Below are 24,699 nucleotides of genomic sequence, written 5' to 3' on the forward strand. Positions count from 1 at the left end.
TTGATATATACCGTATTTTACAGGCTATTATGCGCTCTGGATTATAAGGCGCACTGTCATTAAATGGTCTATTTCCGAACTTTTTTCATGAATAAACCGCACTGGACTTTAAACGAAACACAACTGTTGGATGGGTCTGTCGGACTTTGTTTTTTCGCGTTCACGGTGACTCTGTGTTCATTCAGTTGTGGCGTGTAGGGAGGGTGCTGCCTGGGACCGCTGGTTTGTAGGCGTGTTCGCAGTGACTCAGTTGTCCAGTTGTGGCTCAGAAAGGCACATTGCACTCGCTTTTTCGGTTCGTTCCTCCGTTCCGTTCCTCGTCGGCGTGGAGTGATGAGTGTGACTACGGGTGTGTTTCACTACGCGGTCGCTGTCTGCTCCGTGCGTGTTTGCGTGCGCTGCGGGTGGTGCGGCTTTGTAGTTTACTGAAGTCGTGTTGGGACACCCGAGTGGAGTCGCGTATATGGATTGCGGGGCGCGCAGTCGTTTTTTGATGGGGTTAGTGGCTTAAGAGCGCGTCTAATAGCCTGGAAAATACAGTACCTGTACAGCTTCAATCACGTAGAAAAACTGTATAGCTTCAATTATTGTGAAAGTATTATCCACCACATCCACTGAACGCAAGCCACTTGAACGCAAGCCACTAGAAAGTCCACTTGACTAACGCCTTAACCTCCTTGTTTGCTTAACCTTGCAGCCGTATATATTACTCCATCTCTCCCTGTGTTTATCCTTCCCAAGTGTTCCTTCACTGAATCCTCCCACAGAACATCCCGCTCCCGTCCCACGTGCCCTTGAGTGAGCGGTTTTGCATAGGTAATCAGTCCTGAGCGCTATCATCCTTCTGCCTGCGGGGGGCATACTATAGCGCGGAGTGGGTGTGACACAGAGATAAATAGTTAGAGACATCTCCATACTCTTCCTCGCTGTGGCACGAACCGGTAATGCGAGCTAAGTCCGCGTTTAGGTCAGCCTCTTCTGATCTCACTGAGGCTAGCACGCAATCTCAGGGTCTTACGAGGCAAACGGCTAAACTGGGAGGAAATAGGGCATAAGAGCAAGAAAAGCAATGGAGTTGACGAACTTGGAAAAAGAATCTTGGAAAGGAGATTCGGACAAGTGAGTTTGACACATTTGGCACACTTGGAGACTAGTATAAAAAGAAAAAACAAAAAATGTCCTTTACAACAACTAAATAAATAAAATTATATTCTCTTCATTAATGTTTTCACCTATTTTTATTTATTTTTTTTTTAATCTGTCAAATAACCCGAGCTCTAAGTATTTGGATTAGGATGAAAATGTTAGGCATAAAAAAAGCTATTGAAAAACGTGTATTTGCTGTGATCAGTAACTAACCCTAACCCGAACCTTCATTTTCTTGGAGATAAAAGTTTAAATATATAACATTCCAGATCAAGCATTAATGTGACATTTCTTCTCCAAAAATGTGACCCTCCCCTGCCTCTTAAAGCTGCTCTTTGTAACTTTTCTTGTGGGTGCTCCATCACCTGCTTGTCTGGAAGGAGATGTTATTGTTAAAGTTAAGGTACACTTTGTCCCCATGGAGAAATTTGTCCTCTGCATTTGACCCTTCCTCCAATGCCACTGTGGCAACTAGTCAGGAGCATAGAAAGTATAAAACAGGATTGTCCAAACTTTTTTCACTGAGGCCCTCAGACAGAAGTGAATTTTTCAAAATGTTGCATTTGATGTAGGTTTGTCTGAGCAGCCACACCTTTAATAAAGATTAAGTTAAGTTTAGTTAAGTTATGTTAAGTCTGTACCACATCAAAATAAGTTAAGTTAAGTTAGCAGACCTAAATTAGCAGTAAAAAGAACTACTTTTGGTCATTTTGGCCAATTCCACATGAAGCCTGAGAGCCAACAAAAATTGGTCTGAGGGCCGCATTTGGCCTCTGTGCCATAGTATGGACATGCCTGGTATAAAAGAAGTGGACTAAGGCTACTTTCACACTGCACTTTTTGGCCCCTATGTGACCTGTATCAGATCTTTTAATGACAGTCTGAACGACACAGATCAGATTTTTTTCAAATGCAACCCAGGCCACTTTGATATGTGGTCCTAAAAACCGATACATATCCGATCTTTTGACATGCGACTTCAGTCTGAATGGTCAACGTGTAGGTCGGATGAATGAGCTTTATCAACAAGCCACAAAAGTCACTATTCTGCGCTGAAGCAGGTGAAAATTGTTAATGAACTCCGTGTCACTGAAGCAAAGCACATCTCCACTCACCACTCTTGGCTACGTCTCCGCATCCACATGTTCCTTTCAACGGACGTCGCTGCCGTTGTCCCACAAAACACCACGGCCAAAAACCTCGTCCTTCTCCTTCTCAATCTCCTCCTTAAAACAAGTAAGTTGTTCATGTTCTGGCTCCGGTACGACAACTTCCTTAAACACAGAGCACGCTCACTGCGGTTGACGTCATCGTGTCCTCCAGTGAGCATGCGGGACACTTTCGGGCCGTTTACTGTTCACACTGGAGATCACATACAAGTCGCATTTAATTGGAAATGTGAACGACCTCGCAAAAACATCGGATTTCACAAAAAAATTGGAATTGAGCATTAAACCCTGCAGTCTGAACGTAGCCTAAGTGAGTGTGACGTCACCCATAGCGTTCGGCTCCACTCAAATGAAGCTCTCGATGCCACGGTTACAGGAGTGAATTTGGAGCCAGGCTCATAGACCATATGTATATATAAATGGACTTGACTAACGCACTAACCACCATGTGCTAAATAGGAAGTGCGCCAGGAGGCTTTTCTGGCTCATTCTGACTCTGTCTCCAATTGACTTACATTAGTAATAGCTACTCAGCCATTGTGCCTGTAATGTCCCACAGCATGGCATTAAACCAATCTGGCTCCAGTAGACTGCTTTTAAAAGATTTTGAGATATTAAAACACTAGTAATAAGTAGCAAATGCAATAGTGAATACCTTTAATAAGATAGTTTGGAACATTTGAGGCAAGGTACTAACAAATCTGCTAAGACAAGCCAGCGACAGACCACCACCAGAAAAGTCCCATAGTACACCTTTAATGAATTATAACCTTTCTCACCTCGCATTCATAAACAAATGATCTGATGAGCGCCCCCTTTTGTTACTTCTCACCATTTTGATCCATCTCTGAAACTACAACACAGTCCACTGGGTTATTTACAGCCACAAACACTCATTATATTTGCAGATCTCCGTCATGCGTCACCGGTTCTTTGTGATTGACGCCTGGATCTGCCCGCTGTCGACGGCGCGTTCAATGGCGCAAACTGACCTGGGATTTTGCAGCGCTCGGGCCCGCTCGCATTAGCCTCGGATGGGCATAATTAATTAGGTTATCAGTGCTTGTAAGCCGCCCTGACCTTTACGACAATGTGCTCCGCGTGTTTTTTTCACACGTGGTTAAATGGGATGAAAGGGTCCAATTCTTTTCGTCGCCGGACTGAATGTCGAAGTGAAAATGCCAGCACTTTATCTTGAACGCGACTCAAAATATTTCAGAGAGGGGACAATCAATTAGCTGGTGCTGTGAGAGGGGACCTGTTTGGAAAGGCCTAGAGTTATTTTTGATGTGATTTGGTCGACTGGTGGTTGAACTGTGGCTTTAAAGGGCCCATGTTACTCTGTTTTCTGATCTATGTAATAAAGTTGTTCCTCTTCACAAACATACCTGGAGTTGTGTTTTATTTCAATAACACAAATTTAAAATTATAACATACTTACCTCACAAAAGCCAGAACCACACATTTTGACAATGGCTACGTTTATTTGATGATGGTCTGAACAGAAGGCACAAACGTGGTGTCGCGTCTTCACTTTTTATTCCGCGTTAAGACGAGCATTTTCGGAAATCTGCGTACATACGGTGACGCAAAAGTGTGTGGAATTCGAATGGGTATGCATGCCATCTAACATGTTTGTTTCTATGTACTGTATGTATGTGACGTAATCGTGTATGTGACGTGAGCAGATCTGATCTGAGTTTTGTGTCTTGGGCAGTGTAGACAGAAATGCTACGGCGGAGTGTATTCAACTTTTCCACTCTGAAGGGTGGGTTCAGATTTTTGCATTTTTAAGCCCCAAAAACGCCGTCAACGTCTAAACAAAAGGCACTTCAGAGAGACATTCTCCATTTGCGTCAAAAACAAACAGTGGTTTATACATTTAAAAAAAAAAAAAAAAGGAGAAAGAATGACCTAAAGGAAACTGAAAAACTACTAAAATTACTATTACGTGTATCATTAGTTTTTCAATATAAAACCAAAAATATGAAAACGAAAAAACAAGTTTTCTTCATTATTTGTCCCCAAAAAGAAAAAGAAAAAAACGGATAATGATTCTGTTTTTTTTTTTCAGTTTTTGATTTTGTGTTTAAATGAATAATTGAAAAAACTGATAACGATTGTTTCCCGTTTTCGTGACATAAAATACGATGACTTTTTGCGCCGCATACAGACTGAGTAAACCAGGTCCAGGACCTAGACCGGGACTGAGACCAGGACTTAGACCGGAACCAGACCAGGACTGTGCCTGGGACCGGGACTAAGACCGAGACCAGACCACAACTGAGAGCAGGATTGACACTGGAACAGGACTAGGACTGAATGAATAATACACTGATTCATGCTCTATGGTTCTACTCCACACTAGGGATGGGCATGATGAATCGATTAATCGATAATTGATCATTAAGAATTTCATCGATTACGTTCATTTTAATTGACAAACCGAATATAGGTTGCTGTGTGTAGCGTGACCAAACAGGTGTGTACATGTGTCTCTGCACTCAGAAGGAGCGAGACACAAACATTCGGTCAGTCTGCAACGTACCGAAGCACAAATGCGTATTTAACGATGATTTGTACAAGAAACTCCATGCTTTCCATTGCATTTGGGACAAGTGTGAGTCCATGTGCACAGTGAACAAAGCAGCACATATGTTTCAGTGTCCAGTGGGAAAAAGTTTTGCCAGATGAGGGTCGCGCAATGTGGATGAGGAGTCCCTCCCTCCCCCCGTACGGTGTCCTGGTTTTGACAAACGCAAATCTGGTCACACTAACCTGTATTCCACTGAATCATGTCTTTTAATCCAACAGAAATTGAACCACATCAGCGACACAAGAGCTGTAGTTTTATCTTCGCTTGGTTTATGCAAATTAGCGATGCAGTTTTAAGTTTCGTTTCTGTGAGAGTTGCGCAAAACTGAATTAAACACATTATAATGTCAAATGGATTGATGTGGCTCTAGAGTGGTTACGGTTTATATGTCGTAAAGTTGAATTTATTTATGCAGATTAGTAGTGCAGATAGTAATAATAATGATGATCATTTTAATATAAAAACGTTAATGATTAATTGATAATCGATCGTTAATTCTTCTGACGATCGATTAAGAAAATTTCATCGAATGCCCATCCCTACTCCAGACCCTTCTGGATTTTAAGAGAATGTAAAAGGGACTGGCTGGTCAGACAAATAACATGGTTAATAGTTCACTGGAATTAAACCCCCATTGTGGTAAGTGCAGTGAAAAGCTTGACTCTGCTGGCCAATTCAGTTGTTTTTTTTAGAGCACGTCTGAATGAATGAGGTGTGAATAAAGCGACAACACAGCCTCTTGAGTCTCTTGCTTTGGGTAGTGAGAAAGTTGGCAACCCTGTACATACACAAACCACTAATCCACCACCGTACCCGCTCCAAGTCCTCCAGCGAAAGCATTCCACGCTGACTCCTCTTTCCCACTTTTCTCTAAACGGCCCAACCCAACCCACCCACTCCAACTGCTCCAAGACTCTACAAACCCAACCTAAGTGGACCCTTGTTGAAACCCTCCTTCTGGCAAACCCCAACTCATTCCCCCAGTAATCTCCCCTCCTGATATCTCCATCACGAAGAGTATTACGGGGCGTACATGCTTCATTTGCCGAGCGCCGCCCGTGTTAAGTGGAGGTGAGGGGGTCTCCGTGCCGTGTGTCAGCGGGCGTTAGCTGCAGCGGACGGGGCTGTCACTTCTGCTTTGCTTGGAGATTTCTTCCCGGAGTCGACTTTAGGGAGTTGGAGACGGAGGGGGGGGTTTGCCAGCTCCGAAATTGTGTTGCGGCGGTGGTGTTTTCATTATGGGAGAGTTTGGGGGGGAAAGGGGGGGAGGAGGGGTACGTACACAAGAGGGGTTGTAAACAGCAAGGTGTGAAGCAATGACCCGTGGCTTGATGCAGAGAGGCGGTCGTATTGTTTCTCCCTTTGAAAGTAATAAGGTTGTTACGAATGGTTGTTGGGGAGAAGGTCTTGGAACAGTTCAAATGTGTGTAACTTTCTAGCCAAAATCTTTTATTGTGTTGCATCTCATCGGTATTTTCTGGAACAGTCTTTCTGAAGATGTGACACAGGCCTCTATTTGAGTCTACTTTTCATTTTTCATTCTGCACTCTTCTCTCTAATTTAATGTCTCTCCCTCTTTTCAATTTTATGATTATTTCTGTTTTTTTGTATTGTGATTTTAATTTCTCTCTTAATCTTTAAAGCAGTTTGAATTACTTTGTGTACACAGCAAAAAGTGGGGTGTTAAAATTGACTCTCACAGAACCAACTTTAACATTTTCTCAGAGTTTATATGAGTCCAATCTGTTCTAGAGTTAATTTAACATTTTTGGAAATGTTAATTAAGTAACACTGGATCAAAGTTCCTGTTTAGCCTTGGAATACAGGGTTATATTATTGTTTTGAGAGTAAACAGGTAACACTTTGTAGAGTTATTCTGATTTAGCTAAACAACACACAGAGGTGTTTTATTTTATTTTTACTGTATTTTAGTTAATTTAAGATGAAATTATGTTCAAAACTGGTTCAAACTGGTCTTCTCTCGCAAGAGTTTGAAGTGGTGAATGGGAGGAGCCAAATTAACACTGAGAGAAGTTGAATTTACACTAGAGGAAGTTGAATTAACCTCAACCACATCAACTCTGACAAATAACCCCAACTCAAACCCCCATTTAACTTTCAGATAGTTAAAATAACACTTTTGGTGTTAAAAACAACTCTGAAATATTTTACCCTAAAATTTTAACCCTCCAGTTTTTGCTGTGTACTTTTTGCACCGAAGGTTTTCAAAACCGCACCCGCCTGCCATCCGCCGATGGATTTTAGATTTTAGAACAATCATACAGCAAACAAACTAAGGAGCCTCGATAAAAATGCAAACTCTATAGCTCATTCATTCCAAAATTCGCTCAGCGTGTATGTTCGCATTCTTAATTGTCCGTAACAACCCCAAACTTACCTGGTTTTCTTGCGCAGCTAATTAACTGACAACGTTTTCCGACTAGGCTATTTTTGAACCTTCTTGCCTTCGTGTTGGATGTTGTTACATTCTGAACATTCTGCCATTGCCCGATGTTATTTCAAAGTCATAGCCTCACTCCATCGGTCTTTCTTTAAGTTTTTAAATACCCCGAGTGGCAGTCTACGCTATAATGTCTGCGTGTTTTAAAATATAACTGATATCGAAACAAAATAGACAGATCATCTCATCCAGATGAACCTTTATTGAAATCAGGCAATGCCCTCTTTATATTCCAATTGAAATAGGCAAGAAAAAATATGCATAACTAAATAAATATGGCCATAGCCACTTATGTGTTGGCAAACAGCTGAAATAAATTAGAAATAATAAAATAAACTGCATATAATATGTGCCTCGTAAACCTTAGGCATCAATAACCCGACACAACCTGAACCTTCAGAACATAAAAACGAGGTCAAATGGGCTAATTAAGGATTATGACGTACACTTCATACTACAAGCATAGACAATGACACTCGTCGTTTCAGATGTAGGTAACAATACTAACACTAACTTTTTTTTTTTTTTTTTTTTTTTTTTAGTAGTTAAAACCGCCACCCGCCCGAATTTAATTAAAATATAATTTTTCGTCACATCATCCGCCCGACCCGCGGATTAACCGCGGATACCGCGGTTGTAACCGCAATCCGCGCATCTCTAGTATGAATTGTGCTGTACAAATAAACTTGCCTTGTCTTGCCTCTGGGGGTGTGATGTAAACTGTAGACACACTCTGTCTGAGGCTTTGCTAGACTTTAATGTGTGTTTTATACAATCTGACCAGAAAGAACTGATTTAGTTGGAACTATTAGTTGGAACTGGTGGATGAAGTACAGAGTTCTGTTACTTAAGTAAAAGTACAAATGCAGAGGCAAAAAGTTACTCCAATAAAAGTAAAAATATCACATGAAAAAAATCTACTAAAGTAATAAAACTATTACATATTGAAGTAAAAATTTAAAGTATTTAACACAGAAGTATTGTTCATTTGTTAAAGTGTTGTGATAGTATGTAGTGACGTAGTGACACTGATTCAAATACACTACTTTACTATTTCTACTTCATTACCTTACACTTTTTTTTTTTTTTTTCATTATAACTCTATGGGCTCTTGGGGGCCCTCTGTTGGCCTCGGGGCCCTAAGCAGCTGTTAAGTCTGCTTATAGGCTGGGCCGGCCTTATCTCCCACCACTGGATAATTTATAATAGCCTGCAGTTTTTCAGTTTGTCACTCTAACCTTTTTGTAAAATCAAACCATGACCATGTACGCTCTTATGTAAGCTCCTGAAAATGTGTTCTTTAAATCCATTTTGTATTTAGTTTTCAGACTATTTTACAGCATTTTTGACTGTTTGCTAATATGTGCATTGTGTCACTATGGGAGAGGTCTCCTTTTTCCTCTGATGAGCTACGTTTAAAAACGAAAATGCCAGGGAGCTACTCATTTTAGTGATCGCACGGAATTGATAAAGTAGTAGAGCTATGGCAAGCTTTAGACTGTGTACAGTTAAGACGACAATAAAACATAAACCATGATCCATTTATTAGTGCACAAGTTTGGCATCAAAATGAGACATTTACAATGGTAATTAATCAGATTTTAGTTATTAAGTGCAATACATATAATTCAGAAATCCTTTGGCGATCTACTTGGAAGGGGGTGGAGAGCTACTGGTAGCTCCTGAGCTACAGGTTGGAGACCCCTGCACTATGGTAACTACTGAACATTCCAGCATACACACATATGTAGAACACCTCCAAGAATGAGAGAGATATTTTACTGATCCTGGGGGAAATTAAAGTTTTGCTGCAGCAAACTGTGGTAGTTGATGTTGCTGAAACATTTCCACTGTGCTTCTCAGTGTCCTTTGTGTCTCAGTCAAAGGTCTCAGTGCAGTTTAACAGGACGACTGGTCACGGAGGGTCAATCAAGTATCAATAGCAAATGAATCAAATCTAATGTATCTTGAGTTTGTTTGCTTATTCTCAGATTTTGTTCATTCACAAATCTGTTTCTCCACTCAAAGATCCTGCAAGTGCTTCAAACCTGCATCATCACTGAACTCAGAACCCGGATGCAGCTTCCTCTTGACCCACCTTTGAATCCTGTCTAATTAGCAGTGCCCTAGATTTTTGAGGAGGAGCTGTGTTGTGATAAGTGTGTTGAAATAGACCTGATAGAGCTGGACCTCCTACAGCTGTGGAGCCATGTGTCTGTTGTCATGGCGTCGGTGATTAGAGAGGCAGATGTGGATGTGGACACACGCTGGGAGCAGGTCTGCTCCTTCAGGGCTTTTGTTGGACATCAGCGTCTGGATGGTGACAGCGGGCTTTTGTTGAACAAAAATACTCTCGTAGGAAATTAAAGTTCAAAGTTTGATTCATTTGACAGTGGTGGTTTTGTGTGAGTATCAAAGGGCTGTCTGTTCATATATCTTACTGCCCTTGTGTACCTGGTTTTCGAAGGGCATCTAGTGTAAAAATCTGCTAAATTAACATGTAACAGTTTGAATAAGTATATTTGATGATTAATGCTAAGTCACAATATGTTTATCATCTTTTTTTTTTCTTCCAAACTTCCAAAGTATGATTTTAACATTATTCCAGTGAATCATACAGTTGAGTCTGTAGAGTTACACACTGTATCTTTAAATATACAAACTACTCTAGTATGTGCTAGGTGGAGTAATAACTGATGCTTTAATGCACTTTCATCTTGACAGATTACAGTTGATGTGCTGAAAATATTCTAAGCAATCTTGACAAATTATCTATCAAATATATATTATTTTTTCATAACTAAATGACACTAGATAGTTTGATTCAAATTTGAATTGTCATTTGAATTTCTTAACTTTCAAACTACACAATTCTAGCCCGGCTGACACCACCTACTGCCTCCGCTCAATTTTATTTTTCTCCAGTGACTAGGTCATTAATCGGAATACACTAGACGGTTTGCAAGAAGACCGGAAGTGCAAGTTCGGGCACCAGCCAGTCAGAGAAGAGCCGTACATTCTGTGTTGGCAACGATTCCTGAGATTGAGGATTTAAAGCCAGAACAAAGAGAATGTTTGGTGAATTTTATCAAGGGGAAAAGACATTATTGTCCTTCTTTCTACGGGATTTGGGAAAATCTTAATGTACCAGTTAGCCCCGTTAGCGGTGCATTACATACATCACGACCAAATAACAGCAATTGGTTAAATAAAAAAAAGTACCCGTCTACCGTCAAGCGAATGAATCCTAAGAGATGGTCAGATGGTTTCCATGAAGTGAAACTGGCTGATGAATCCGGCTAATACAGTTCAGCCTACAAATCACAAAAAAACCCCAAAAACATAAGGATGCACTGATCCAGCTTTTTCTGTTACAATACCAATCAATAGTTTGTAGTATCTGCTGATACCCGATATTAACTGCTACTACAGCTGAGACTGGAAACAGCTTTTATTTCCTTTAAACACAAATGGCGTATGGTAAAAAACAATGTGTGTGTTTTGTAACTGGTCTGTGTACCATTCGTTCTTTTAAATTCAACTGAGAACAAAAACTATCACATGGGAAAAGTGTCAGACAAAAAAACTGATGTCGACCTCTATTTCTGATATTCAACTTGAAGTTTATTTCAAATAACATCAATCAAAAAACCCATGCCTATTTCAATTTTGATATTTTATACCATAGAAGTATAAGAAAATTGTTTTTTAGATAGACCCACTGTTGACACTGCTGCAGAACTTCTGTGGTAAATGAACCAGAGAGACTAAAATATCACAATTAAAATAGGCACCGAGACTTTTGATTGGTGTTATTTGAAATAAACTTTCAATTAAACATCGGAAACAGAGGTCAAAATCTGTTTTGATGTTTGACAGTAAAATGGAATATTGAAATAACAAACTGTTTTCTCATTTTATTGTTTTTCATTCTTAATTGAAATTCAAAAGAACAAATGGTACACAGACCATAACTGTTCTTTATCTATCAGACCATCTTTGACAAATTTTACGAGGTGTTTTGAGTCAACATCGTAAATTGTCTTATTACACCAATTTATAGACCAAAATGGGATATCGGCTGAACTGATATTCGGTCCATCAAAACGTTCAATATCAACAGTGTTGGGGAGTAACAGATTACATGTACTGGAGTTACATAATCAGAGTATAAATTATGAGTAACTGTATTTAGTTACAGTTACTGTTTCAGTGGTAATTGGATTACAGTTACACTGTTGAAATAAATGGATTACACGGTGGTATTTTCCTGTTTTCACATTTTGGGCTAAACCAACTCTAAAACCAGGTCTAAAACCAGGTCTAAACCAGACCTAAACCGACCTAAACCAGGTCTAAACCAGGTCTAAACCAGATCTAAAACCAGGTCTAAACCAGGTCTTAACTGGTCTAAAACCAGATCAGGACTAAACCAGGACTAAACCAAGATTAAACCAGGACTAAAATCAGGACTAAACTAAATCTAAACCAGGTCTAAACAAGTCTCAAACCAGGACTAAACCAGGATCTAAACCAGGTCTAAGTCAGGTCTAAAACCAGGTCTAAACTAAGACTAAACCAGGACTTAAACTGGATTAAAACAGGATTTAACAGGACTAAATCATGCTGTGCGGACGTGTTTCCTCCTTTTCTATCAATAATTTTTTAAAATACGGTTAAAGACTGGACTTTTCATTGTCTTTTAGCAAACAAAACATCTTAGATTACAATATCCTCGTCTTTGCTTCTCTACAGCAAATCAAGTAATCAAGTAAGTATTCAGATTATGTTACTCACCTTAAGTAATTGAATAGATTCCGTTACAAACTACATTTTGGTGTATGTAATCTGTAATCTGTAGGGGAATACATTTTAAAAGTAACCTTCCCAACACTGAATATCGATACCAATATCTAATACCAGTATCGTAATAAAACATCACCTGTTAAAACTCTCAGCAGCAGCACATGGCGAACGTCCCTATAAACCCAGATGGATTTTGTGGTCTTAAATCTCGACTTTACGGTCCTCCAAATGAAGATTCACCTTCACGTGTCCGCCCTTAAGTTTAACGCCCCATTTCAAACCATTCTAATCATTTAGCCAAGCCCTCCTAATGAGCCCCATATTCACCAATGTTCTGCCTGCTGACTCCCATCCCCAACCAGGCCTGAAATAAGATCTCACATTAGAATCTGATCTTTCATTTTACGCTGGATTCTCGCACGTCGTCGCCGGTGCTGTCTAATTGATCAAGGCTAAGTGTATCCACGCGCTGGAACGTAGGGGGCGCCAGGCGAGAAGAGCTGTCTTCTCCCGTTTGGCTCACGTCTTAATCAGGGCTTGTACGCCGCGGGGCCAGGCACGTCGGGATGTATAGGAGCCTCGGCGGGGGGTCCCAACAAAGGCTCTGCTGGACTCCGGGGAACAAGGAGCCATTTTGAGAGTAGTGATTCCTCAAAAGTATAAGAATGGTAAAGTTGGAACACAGAGGTAAAAGGGAGAATCAGCAAATATCTCCAAAGAATCAGCTTTAAAGGTAGTATTTTCTGAAGGATTGACTCTGATTTGAGCTGTAAGACGTGTTCTAATGCTGTTACCTCCTCAAAAACACACCGAGAGTTGCGTTTTGTTTCATTCACACATAACTCCCAACCAAAAAAATTATAAAATATTAACTCAAAATAACATGTTTTAGATGTAAAAGTAAAATAGCCACCATTTGCTTTGAACTCTGTTTTGCGCTCTTGGCATAACTTGATCGTGAAAAGGCAAAGGTGTGAAGTGAAAACCATTTAAGGAGACTTCATGAAGATATTCACTGAGAGAAGGCCAAGGGTTTGCAGGGCTGTTAATAAAGTCAAGGGCAGCTAGGGTGAAGAATTTGAATATAAAACATATTTTTAAAAATGTTTCCTTTACTACAGACATGTCAAACTCAGGCCCGGGGGCCAAATTGGGCCAACGATATATTTGGCCCTCAAGATTCATATCAAATATGTATTAAAGCTGGCCCATCAGCTACAGATGGACTATAGAGACATAATTTATTTAAAATGGTGTTATTATTTTATATGATGCTTGTGCTGGATTCAATGTTTAAGCAAAACTATTGTTAAACATTTATTTTAAGAAAAGGTTTAACATTACATATCTCAGAAGAAGAGAAAACATGCAGATTTATGCAGATAAATATTATGTTTGTCCCATGACTTAGTCTCAGTTTTTAATTTTGGCCTCTGTGAATTTGAGTTTGACATCCCTGCTTTACTACATAATTCCTTATATCTTGTTACATATGTTTGTCTTCTTTATGTGTAGAAAATGTAGACAGAAAAAAAAACCAAAACACTGAATGTAAAGGTGTGTCCAAACTTTTGACTGGTAATGTGTAGCACCTTTCAAGACACCCAAGTTTCTTTTCAGTGCATTATTCATTCACTCCACACTGGGTATTGGTAACATCCTAATGCCACAGCAGCCCTGAGGCAGACTGATGGAAGAAAGGCTGCCAATCTGTGGCATCATCCCTACCAACCAATACCAACACATTCATACTAAGTACTGTCTTGCCTAAGGATATAACAACAGTTACCTCTAAAGCCACTGCTGCCAAACTGTGAAATTCACTTCTGTGATCCGATGAGATCAGGAAAAATTGTAGCCTGATTCATCAGCCGGTTTCACTTTGTAAAAACCGTCTGACTTTGCAGCATTAGGATTCGTTCGCTTGACTTTTTTTCATTTAAACCATTTTTGTTTTTGTTTTTTTTACCATACGTCATTTAAGTTTAAAGGAAATAAAAGCTGTTTTCAGTCTTCAGCAGATACAGCAAAGTTTTGATATCGGTATTGGAACAGAAAAAGCTGGGTCAGTGCATCCGTATGTTTCTTTTTAAAATTTTTTTTTAAAATTGTGATTAGAAGGCTGAATTGTATTAGCCACTTTGTGGAAACCAGTTGACCGTCTATTAGGATTTGTTCCCTCGACGGTTGGCAGGTACCTTTTTTTATTTAACCAGTCGCTGCTGTTTGGTCATGACGTATGTAATGCGTGGCCAATGAGGCTAACTGGTATATTAAGCTTTTCCCAAATCCAGTAGGAAGAAGGGCAATAACTTGATAAAATTCACCAAACATTCTCTTTGTTCCAGCTTTAAATCCTCGATCTTGGGAATCGTTGCCAACACAGAATGTATGTCTCTTCACTGATTGGCTGGTGCCTGAACTCACACTTCCAGAGTTTTTGTGAACTGTCTAGTGTATTCTGATTCCTGATCTAGTCGCTGGAGAGAAATTAAATTGAGTGGAGACACTAGGTGGCGCCAGCCCGACTAGACAAATTGCACATTAGAGGCAAAATCTTCCCACTGCAGCTCAGGGTTTGGGGTGTGGTCCCCTACTGCTCCACACATTTCAGTGAAGTATAGTTCTACCACAAGCATTTTTCCTGGCACTGCTGTCTGTAAAGCACAATTGACTTTTTATTTTATTTTTTTATTTCATTTACAATACTCAGTAGACTTCGTGATTTTGCTCTGCTTCTGTTTTACACATCAGCTGGACTAAGACACCTCCATATCCTTAAATGAAATACTTAACCGGCGAGTTCTGTGTCTCAAATCAGATCAGCACATTTGAGATGGAAACCAGGAATTAGCCTGCTCCCGGTGCCTGGAGAATCACGACACAATAGGGCGTTGATTAGCGACTTGGTTCAGCAGGAGACTCTGACACTTAGAGACTGTTAGAACATTTGAAAAAAAAACAAAAAAAAACCCAGATCATTTATACTGTAACAATGAAAACCAGAATCAGAAAAAAGAAAGCAGGCATTTGTTTTATTAGATTAGATTAGATGAGAAAGACTTTACGAAGGCTTTTATCATCCAAGAACCAGGAAGTGCATTGTTTGCATGCTAGTTGTCGTCACTGTTGGGCAATTACTTTAAAACTGTAATCAGTTATTTATTACTTGTTACTGTTATTTCAAAGTAATTTGTTACATTACAATATTACTGCATTTAAAATGTAAGACATTACACGACTATTGCATTACTTTAAGTTACTCTCATCAAAATAACTGCGAAGATTCTGAACTTTTGAGCCGTATATGGACTGAACCAGGTCTAAACCAGAGCTGAACCAGGACTAAACCAGGACTGAACCAGGACTAAAACAGGACTCACTGTGGGGACGGGCTCAAAGGTGACCGCAGGAGAAAAGACCGGCTCTGCTCCTCACCTCACTGAGGTAAGAGCGGCTGTCGCCCGATCGCGCTTTACGGACACCCTGCTGCGGAGGCTCACAGCCCTGACTTCAGCAACTATTTGCGGATACCAAACCCGGAGCAAGACTCTGCTGCAGCACGTACCTCCTGCCTTCCTTCAGCGTGTCCAGAAGTCCAACCTGTCCAACAGGAGGCTTTGTCGGTGCAGAACGTTTCACCGATGTTGTGGATTTTGTCGGGGAGGAAACTTACAAACATACAGCACTTCAGAATCACACTGCTAGAGATTGAATTTGTATTTAAATTTGTCAGCTGAACACATTCTGTACTGTACTGTACAGGAGACAGGAGTCCCTTAGCCAATCAGGACGCAGCAGGAGGAACGCAATACGCAATCATACACTGTAAAAACAAAAAGCATGCAAACAGCGAGACTGCGAAAGGTGAAAGCGCGATAGAGCGAGGGACGACTGTAAACCAGGTCTAAACCAGAACTGACCCAGGTCTAAACCAGGTCTAAACAGCGTAGAGTTCCACGGTTGACTGACGGTCTACACGGGCGCATCTCCAGTGTTTCATCGCTGCTGATTTTAGCGAATTTCTGTGAAGAAAAACCCACCACTTCAATCCAGGTTAAAAAAGCATTGTAACACGCATTACTCACATTTGTACCGAGTAAAATATGATTATTTTTTCCTGTAATGCCACATTACTGCGTACCAGCAAAAAGCAATGCATTACAGTAATTTGATACTTTTATAACGCGTTACTCCCAACACTGGTTGTCATTAGAATTACCGTGGTCAGATCTGTGGAGAGTCAGAATTTCAGTTTTTCTAGGCAGTTTTGAGCTATAAAACGATCTCTGTCTCTTTATTCCCATAGTTTTTTCTCTCTCTCTGCTTTTCCTCTCTCCTTGTCACTCGTCCCTCTCTTTCCCCCTCTCTCTTCCTCCCCCTGACTCCTCCTCTCTTCCGTCTCGTCAGATTAAGATGCCGCGGTGCCAGCGTGGTGAGAGGGCAGTCCAGCCGTGCCATGTCCTAGATTCAGAGAGAAAGGGAGGAAGAGAGGGAGGAGAGAGATGGAGGGAGAGCCTGTAGAGAGAAAAAGGAGAAGAGGAAGGAGAAGGGGTCAGAAGGGAAGAGAAGAAAAGGAGAAAACGCAAGAGGAGGAGAAAGAGGATAAGAGAAACAGAGATTGAGAAGGCAGGAAAGAAGATGAGGATGAAATAGAGGGAGGAGAAGTGGAAGAGAAAGGAAGGAGAGGAGGAGAGGGAGGAAAGAGGGAGAAGAAGATAGTAAGAAAGATAGAGAGGGTGAGAGGAAAGAGGAGGGAGAGGGAGAGAAGAGGAGAAAGAGAGAGGAGGAGAAAATAGAGATCGAAAGAGCAGGAGAGAAGATGAGGATGAAATAGAGGGAGGAGAAGAAGAAGAGAAAAGAGGGAGAGGAGGAGAGAGGAAGAGGAGGAGAGAAGAGGAGAAAGAGAGAGAGGAGGAGAGAAGAGGAGGAGAGAAGATTAAATAGAAATAGAGAGAGAAAAAGAGGGAGAGGAAGAGGAGTAAAGAGGGAGAGAGGAGGAGAGAAATAGAGATTGAAAGAGCAGGAGACGAGATGAGGATGAAATAGAGGGAGGAGAAGAGGGAGAGAAAAGAGGGAGAGGAGGAAAAAGAGAGAGGAGGAGTGGAAAGGAGAGGAAATGAGGAACAAGTGTTACAGTGAGAGGATGGAAAGTGAGAATGAGAGGAGACAATTTAATTTTCCTTTTTTTTTTTACTCAAAAATATTTTTAAATTGCCCACATTATGTTATTTACATATTTACATTCACATGGACAGTCTGGTGTAATAACAGATTTGCTTCGGGTGTTTTGTGGAGTGGGTAAGACTGTTTTTAGTGGCAGGATAACTATGGCTGTTGACCAGTGACCTCTGCAAATACAAGGACTGGATGGAATATTTTTTAAAAAGTGTCTCCACACGTCTCCAACACTCTGGCTCACTAGGAAATGAGGTCCTATGTCAAAAATTCTGGACAGTCCCTTTAATTATTTTCTGTAACATTTGACACTGCATGTGCATGGATAGCCAGGCTGGCCCCACCTAGTGCCTCCACTCAATTTAATTTCTCTCCAGCGACTAGGTCAGGAATCTAAATTCAATAGACGGTTTGCAAAAATCCCGGTAGTGCGAGTTCGGGCACCAGCCAATCAGTGAAGAGCCATATATTCTGTGTTGGCAACGATTCCCGAGATCAAGGATTTAAAGCCGAAACAAAGAGAATGTTTGGTGAATTTTATCAAGAGAAAAAACGTTATTGCCCTTCTTCTTATGGGATTTGGCGCATTACATACATCACGACCAAATAGCAGAGATTGGTTAAATAAAAAAGTACCCGCCTACCGTCGAGCGAACGAATCCTAATACTGCGAGGTTAGACGGTTTCTATGAAGTGAAACCGTCTGATGAATCAGCCTAGTGCATGAAGAAAAATCTAATTATTTTTTTTTTATACAGAAATCTAAAATTTTGAGGGGAAAAAAGCAAACTGCAAACTAGAACTCCATGTACCGTATTTTCCTCATTATTAGGCGCTCTGGATTATAAGGCGCACTGTCATAGGTCTATTTTCATACTTTTTTCACAAATAAACCACACCAGACTTTAAATAAAACACAACAGTGTGATGGGTCAGTGGTTTTGTTTGTTTGGCGCGTTCACGGTGGCTCTGGGCTTTGTTTAGTTGTGGCGTGTATTGAGGGTGCTGTCTGGGACCGCTGGATTGTCGGCGTGTTCGCAGTGACTCAGTTGTTCAGTTGTGTCTAGAAGTGGCACATCGTGCTTGCTTTTTTGGTTCGTTCCTCCATTCCGTTCCTCGTCGGCGTGGAGTGATGAGTGTGGCTGTGGGTGTTTTTTGCTGTGCGGTTGCTGTCTGCTCTGTGTGTGTTTGTGTGCGCTGCGGGTGGTGCGGCTTTGTAGTTTACTGAAGTCGTGTTGAGACACACGAGTGGATTCGTGTATAGGGCGCTCTGGATTGCTGGGCGCGCAGTCGTTTTTTGATGGGGTTGGAGGCTTAAGAGCGTGCCTAATAGGCAAGTTTCATTGTTGACAAAAGCGCGCGTTGCATGCTGGGAATTATTTTGGTCGGCGGCAATAAACACTAATTCAACAGGACGGACGGAGCGAGAAAGCACATAAAGGGTATTGATCCCGGTTATTTATCCACTCTAACGGCAGAGGACCAAAGACGATTTGACCAGAAATTGGTCATAAGCATCGATGGAGCCAAATCACCCTTTTCAACCCCTACAAAGTGTGGACCAAACCAAATTTCTGGTCAGAATCACCAACTACCTGGCCAAATATTCACTTCAGCGATATCCACAATGACTTGGTGGAAACTCCTGGGCCATTCACAGCAGAAAAGATGAAAACCTCCAAGAGTCTCGATGTGTTGTTGAACTTGTTGGAGTCCATGGTTTGTTAGGATCTTCTACGTTTGCTCTGCGAATGTTTGAAAGCCATTTAATTCGCCGTTAGTGGTTCTTTTCACTCAGAATACGAAAAAGACATTTTCCTTCTTCCGTGCTTCTATTTGTGCATCCGATAATGCAGCTGGAATTTACCATTATTGGGGATAAATACTCGAGGTTATGCACTGTGTTTGACCACTATCGTGTTTCTTGACTCCGACCAAAATATTTCCCAGCATGCAACGCGGGCTTTTAATAACAATGACGTCAGATGAAACTCGCCTATAGCCCGGAAAATATGGTATACATAGATATATTTTTAGTTAGTTTATTTTCTTCGTTTTTTCTTTTCTCTCAGTGTGAATGTTACTTTAAGAAGCACAAACTACTCTTATTATTAACAGAGAAAAAAAAAAAAACATAATTTGAATGAATGAAAACAGTTTTGATTAAATTCTAATGCCTGTGTTGTATTCCAGCGTGTCATTTACTCTCTCATATCCTGCGCTCCAAATGAAGAGATCTGTACTGGACAAACTCAGATAAGACCATTCATTTAGGCGCTGATTAAAGAGGACTCAATACCACAGCCCTGGTTACGGCGTTACCACGGAGACGGAGCATGCTCATTGGTTATCCGTGGTATTGGCTCCCAATCATAAAACATGTATCATATATCCATTTGTGTGCCCCCTGCTGGGTGGGCTGACCTCTCAAACGCTCTTATGAATAAATGATATGTACATGAGTGGAACTTGGAGGTGGAGATAATTACTTGAAATCACGTTCTTGTATTAATATTCTAGGGCTAAGGATGCTTTTTTTAAAATTATTATTATTTTAATTTTAATTACTAAGATTACATACTTGGGTCCTTCTTTGTCTGTCTCTCTCTTTTTCATTCATAATCTCTCTAAAATAACAATTTTAATCAACCAGACACACATCAACACAAAAAAATTAAATAATAAACACAAATAAAAATAGAACAGAAGAATATTTAACAAAAATTAGAACCAAAGATTAAGCCATACTGACCAAAAGCAAAGGAGAAAATCAATTTGTCACCTGGACAAAAGTTTGTTTGGTCAAAATTCAAACTTTTGTCCGGTCAACAAACTGATTTTCTCCTTTGCCATGGATTCTACCTGGACGACTGGGAGATTTTTCACACATACTGACCAAAAAGAAAACAAAATATATTTAAAAAAAAACTAAGAATAAGATAAACATGCAAACAGGACCAACTTACCAAATGAAGAACAGACAAAACAGAACAAGACAATCTGGACAGGACAAGACAAGCACTTGAAGTCCTCATCGTACCCAAAGGTTTCATACCAAAAGTATGAAGTTGCAGCCCTCAAACTTTTTGACAGGACAAACGTTTTTAACTACTGTATTTTCTGCACTATGGGACGCTCTGGATTATAAGGCGCACTGTCATTGAGCGGTCTATTTTCAAACCTTTTTCACAAATAAACCGTACCGGACTATAAGGCGCATTAAATGAAACACAACAGTTAGATAAGTCAGTCAAACTGTATTTAACTTAACTTTGTTCAGTTGTAACGCGTAAAAAAATACTGTCTGAGATGCTAATAGTCCGGTTTCTTATTCTCATTTTTTGACCTTAGTGGGAATTTTTGGGGGATTTGCTAAACTATATATTTTTGGAAAGGTTATAATATATGGAGTCAGAAAATCAATGTTTGCATTTGCCCCGATGTCATTATGGCGGCCATATTGGATTTTTAAAAAATGGTCTCCAAAAAATTCTTTTTGGAATATCTCAGCCTCTGAATAAGTTGAAATGTTGATTTTAACTGCTAAAACCACATTTTCAGGGTCAGGGAATCAAATGGTGCCAGTTACAAAGCTGTAAGACCTACCCACATTAACCCTTAGATGCATAAGTGGGTCAAAAATGAATCTAATGAAATGAAATGAGTAAATTGTTAGTGTATTCACAATAACTCATAATAGTTCAAACAGCTGGGCGATTACTGCATCCAGCACGTCCCCATCCCTTTCGTCATTATCCGAGTCAGTGTGGTTACTGTTCCCTGACAGTTCAGTGATGATTCTGGTCTTGGTGAAAGCTTGGACCACAGTTGATACTGTTCCTTAGCCCAGGCGTCCATGATCCATTGGCAGATCGTGGTGTAAGTCGCTCGGAGCTGTCTCCCTCTCTTGGTGAATGTGTGTTCTCCTTCTCTCATCCACTGCTCCCACGCAGCTCGCACTTTCACTTTATAACAGCCTTGAGTTTAAAGTGGGCGTTGTGAGCGTGTCTCTTGACAGGTGCATTTTGATATTAAGAGGAATCACAGTATGTATTACTCCACGATGCTCCTGACTACGGTCGGCGTAATACTGCAAGTGGTGCGGCTTTGTATTTTACTAAAGTCATACTAAGACACCCCAATAAGTTCATTTATAAGGCGCTCTGGATTATAAGGTGCACAGTAATTTTTTTGATTAAATCAAAGGTTTTTAAGTGCGCCCTATAGTGCCGAAAATACAGTATACAAAGTTATAATGTTAGAGAATTCTGAACCACTTTTTCAGTCCCATTTTTTGGAATGTAAAAGCAGCCTATTATTTTTTGTAGCTATATTTTAAACACAGACACACAAAGTTTTATATTTTAAAGTCTGTTTTGAATGATCCGTCTAACTCCCGGTGCTTTGTTTTGCAGGTTGCTGATCTACGGTCAGTACTGCAGTCACATGGAGAACGCCCAGAAGACCCTGGATGAGCTCATCGCCACCAGAGAAGATGTCCGCATCAAAGTTGAGGTACATAGATCATTCTACACATCTGGAATTCTATACTGAGCACTATTTTTATTCAATAACACAAACAGTACACAATATAATACTACAAAACCCTTATCCTAGCCAGGCTGGTGCCACCTAGTGCCTCCGCTCAATTTAATTTCTCTCCAGCGACTATGTCAAGAATCAAGATACACTAAACAGTTTGCAAGAACCCGAAAGTGCGAGTCCATGCGCCACCAAATCAGCGAAGAGCCATATATTCTGTGTTGGCAACGATTCCCGAGATCGAGGATTTAAAGCTGAAACAAAAATAATGTTTGGTTAATTTCATCTAGGGGAAAGACATTATTGCCCTTCTTCCTACAGGATTTTGGAAAAGCTTAATATACCAATTAGTCCCCTTAGCGGTGCATTACATACCATCCAGCGAACAAATTCTAATGCTGCGAGGTCAGACAGTTTTCAACGAAGTGAAACCGGCTGATGAATCAGGCTGCCGTAATCCCACCACACCACAGCGAAGCAGTTGGAACAAAAATGACTGATTGTCACTCGTTAAATTCGTATTTTTGTAAAGTTGCACTATGTCATTTTTCCTGACTGTCCGTCACATGCTTGCCTCCATGGCAATGTTACTGCTTTCTTCCACAGTACGGCATTAAACTCTATTGTGATTTTTCATCATTTATTCCATTCGTTTGTGCTAGCTTAATGAATAAATACATACAGACATAAATTAACTGTATGGAAAAAGGTGCCTTATGTCCAGTGGTGGAGTTAACAATTTGGGGCCCTAGACAAACTTGAGTTTGGGGCCCTGACTATAATGCACTGTTTTTTGTTTTTTTTTTATTGTCTGTTTTGGCCCATTGTTCTTGAGACACACACACCTCTATTTGAATTAGGGTCGACTGTAGACTTTTATTTTTTAGGTAGCTTATAGATAACCAGAGCTGAAAGTAATTTTAGTTTTTTGCTAGTACAATTACATTTTTGTTTACATCCATTATGCTGTGATTATGTTCAAATCTGGGTCAAGTGGACTCGTCCATTCTAATGTGAAAGGGGGAACACTTTGACAGTTAAATAGATTTGATAATCAGATACTATTTTGATGGTGTTTTTTTTAAAAACTATTCTAATTTAATGAATCATATTGAGAGAAAATCAAATTGCTGATAATGGTAAGGGCAATTGTTTGGGGGCCCCTTCAGGTTCGGGGGCCCTAAGCGGCCGCCTACTTTTTCCTAATGGTAGCACCACCTCTGCTTATGTCTCAATGGAGATGTCAATGCTTTGTCAGGAATGTTCCGCAGTATGGCATTAAACTCTTTTTTTATTTATTTGATCACAGGTGTTTTGCTAAAGAAAAAATAAATTAAACTCTCTAGCAACGTTACATGCTCAGCCCCAATGATGAGTTTTAATGCCATACTGCGGAACATTCCAGGAAAAGCATTACATAAGGCACCTTTATTTTATTTATTTATTTTAGTTTAGTTTAGTTTTATTTAGTTTTAATTTAATTTAATTTATTTTAATGTAATTACATAAAATTTAATAAAATAAAATGTTATTTTTTTTAATTTTATTTTATTTTATTCATTTCTTTCTTTATTTTATCTCAAATGAACAGAATACACAATGAAAAAACAAAACACGCAGTCATGGATAAAAACAATTAAACTAAATTTCAGTTGACAAAGAAGCTGTGATGGATTAGCAGTGAAAATGCGATGCCTTTAATTTATGAATGATTATTTGTGACAGTACAAAAGCTAATAACGCAAAGTGCTAGCGTAGCCTCGGAGATAAATGAGTCTAAATTAGCTGCTTAATTAGACGTGAACAGAACAGAGTAAACAACATTTAGCTTTTCGTTTAGTAAAATGTCACCGTATTAATAAATAAATATGTACTGTTTTCGAGTTTATTTAGTGAGTTTTCAAATGTGTGGAAATACTAGTAAATATGATTTTTTTTCTCCTGTGGTTGTTTTGATAAGATTTTAATTGTCCTGAAGGTAGAAAAAATATATTAGTAGTACAAAAATGCATTCAATATTTTTTCTTGGACCTTCACTGAATACCTTGAAGACCATGAGAGTTCCCTTCTGCAACAAAACTGCATGGACGACAGTGGCGCCAACAGTGCTTTACAGTGTTCTGTTGAAATGAGCTACCTGCTGCCTAACATAGGTTTCTGCCGCAAATCTACCATGCACATGTCCATGTTTACACGCGTAACTGGTCAAAACATACAATAAAATTAAAAGACTTTTAAAATGTGACTTGTTACTCCATTTCTGTCTCGGGAACTCAAATTGACAGGAATTAATCTGGAACAGTGCTTGGGGGGTGTGCATGCGTAGTAGCATTATGTAGCTCGTCAGTTTGAGCTACATAGCGCTACTATGCATGTGCACCGCCAAGCACTGTAGCTCAAATCGACAGGACACCGGCCCTGCCAATGAGGTGTCCCTTCTTTATTTTTCAGCGAGTTGGCAACCCTACATACGTCACGACCAAATAACAGCAATTGGTTAAATAAAAAACTACCTGCTTACTGTCGAGCGAATGAATCCTAATGCTGCGAGGTCAGACGGTTTCCACAAAGTGAAACCGACTAATGAATCAGGCTACCTCTAGTTAGCTTCCCCCAATGAATGTTGATGGCCTCACTTGTAAGGAATCAATACTTTCAAGTCATTTGCACTGCCCTGAAACTGCCGTCTAATCATCAATGAGCGTTCGTCTTTCCTTTAACTATATGTGAAGCGATGTTAGCACAAAACCATTAGCCAACACTATAGTATCATTAAAGTCTTAACGCAGATTAGACATTAT

General features: G+C 40.0%; 1 protein-coding gene across 1 annotated transcript in view; it reads left to right on the forward strand.

The window, feature by feature from the left end:
- Positions 1-24,699, forward strand: part of vav2 (vav 2 guanine nucleotide exchange factor) — a 581,772-nt gene that overhangs the window by 471,172 nt on the left and 85,901 nt on the right. The window contains exon 9 of the mRNA XM_055153246.1: positions 21,772-21,871. Within this exon, the coding sequence (XP_055009221.1) occupies positions 21,772-21,871 (100 nt within the window). The remainder of the gene's footprint in view (positions 1-21,771; positions 21,872-24,699) is intronic.

Source organism: Boleophthalmus pectinirostris, unplaced genomic scaffold (genome assembly GCF_026225935.1).
Source record: "Boleophthalmus pectinirostris isolate CB_2022bp ecotype Guang Dong unplaced genomic scaffold, ASM2622593v1 HiC_scaffold_18, whole genome shotgun sequence".
In the NCBI taxonomy this organism is placed as follows: Eukaryota; Metazoa; Chordata; class Actinopteri; order Gobiiformes; family Gobiidae; genus Boleophthalmus; species Boleophthalmus pectinirostris.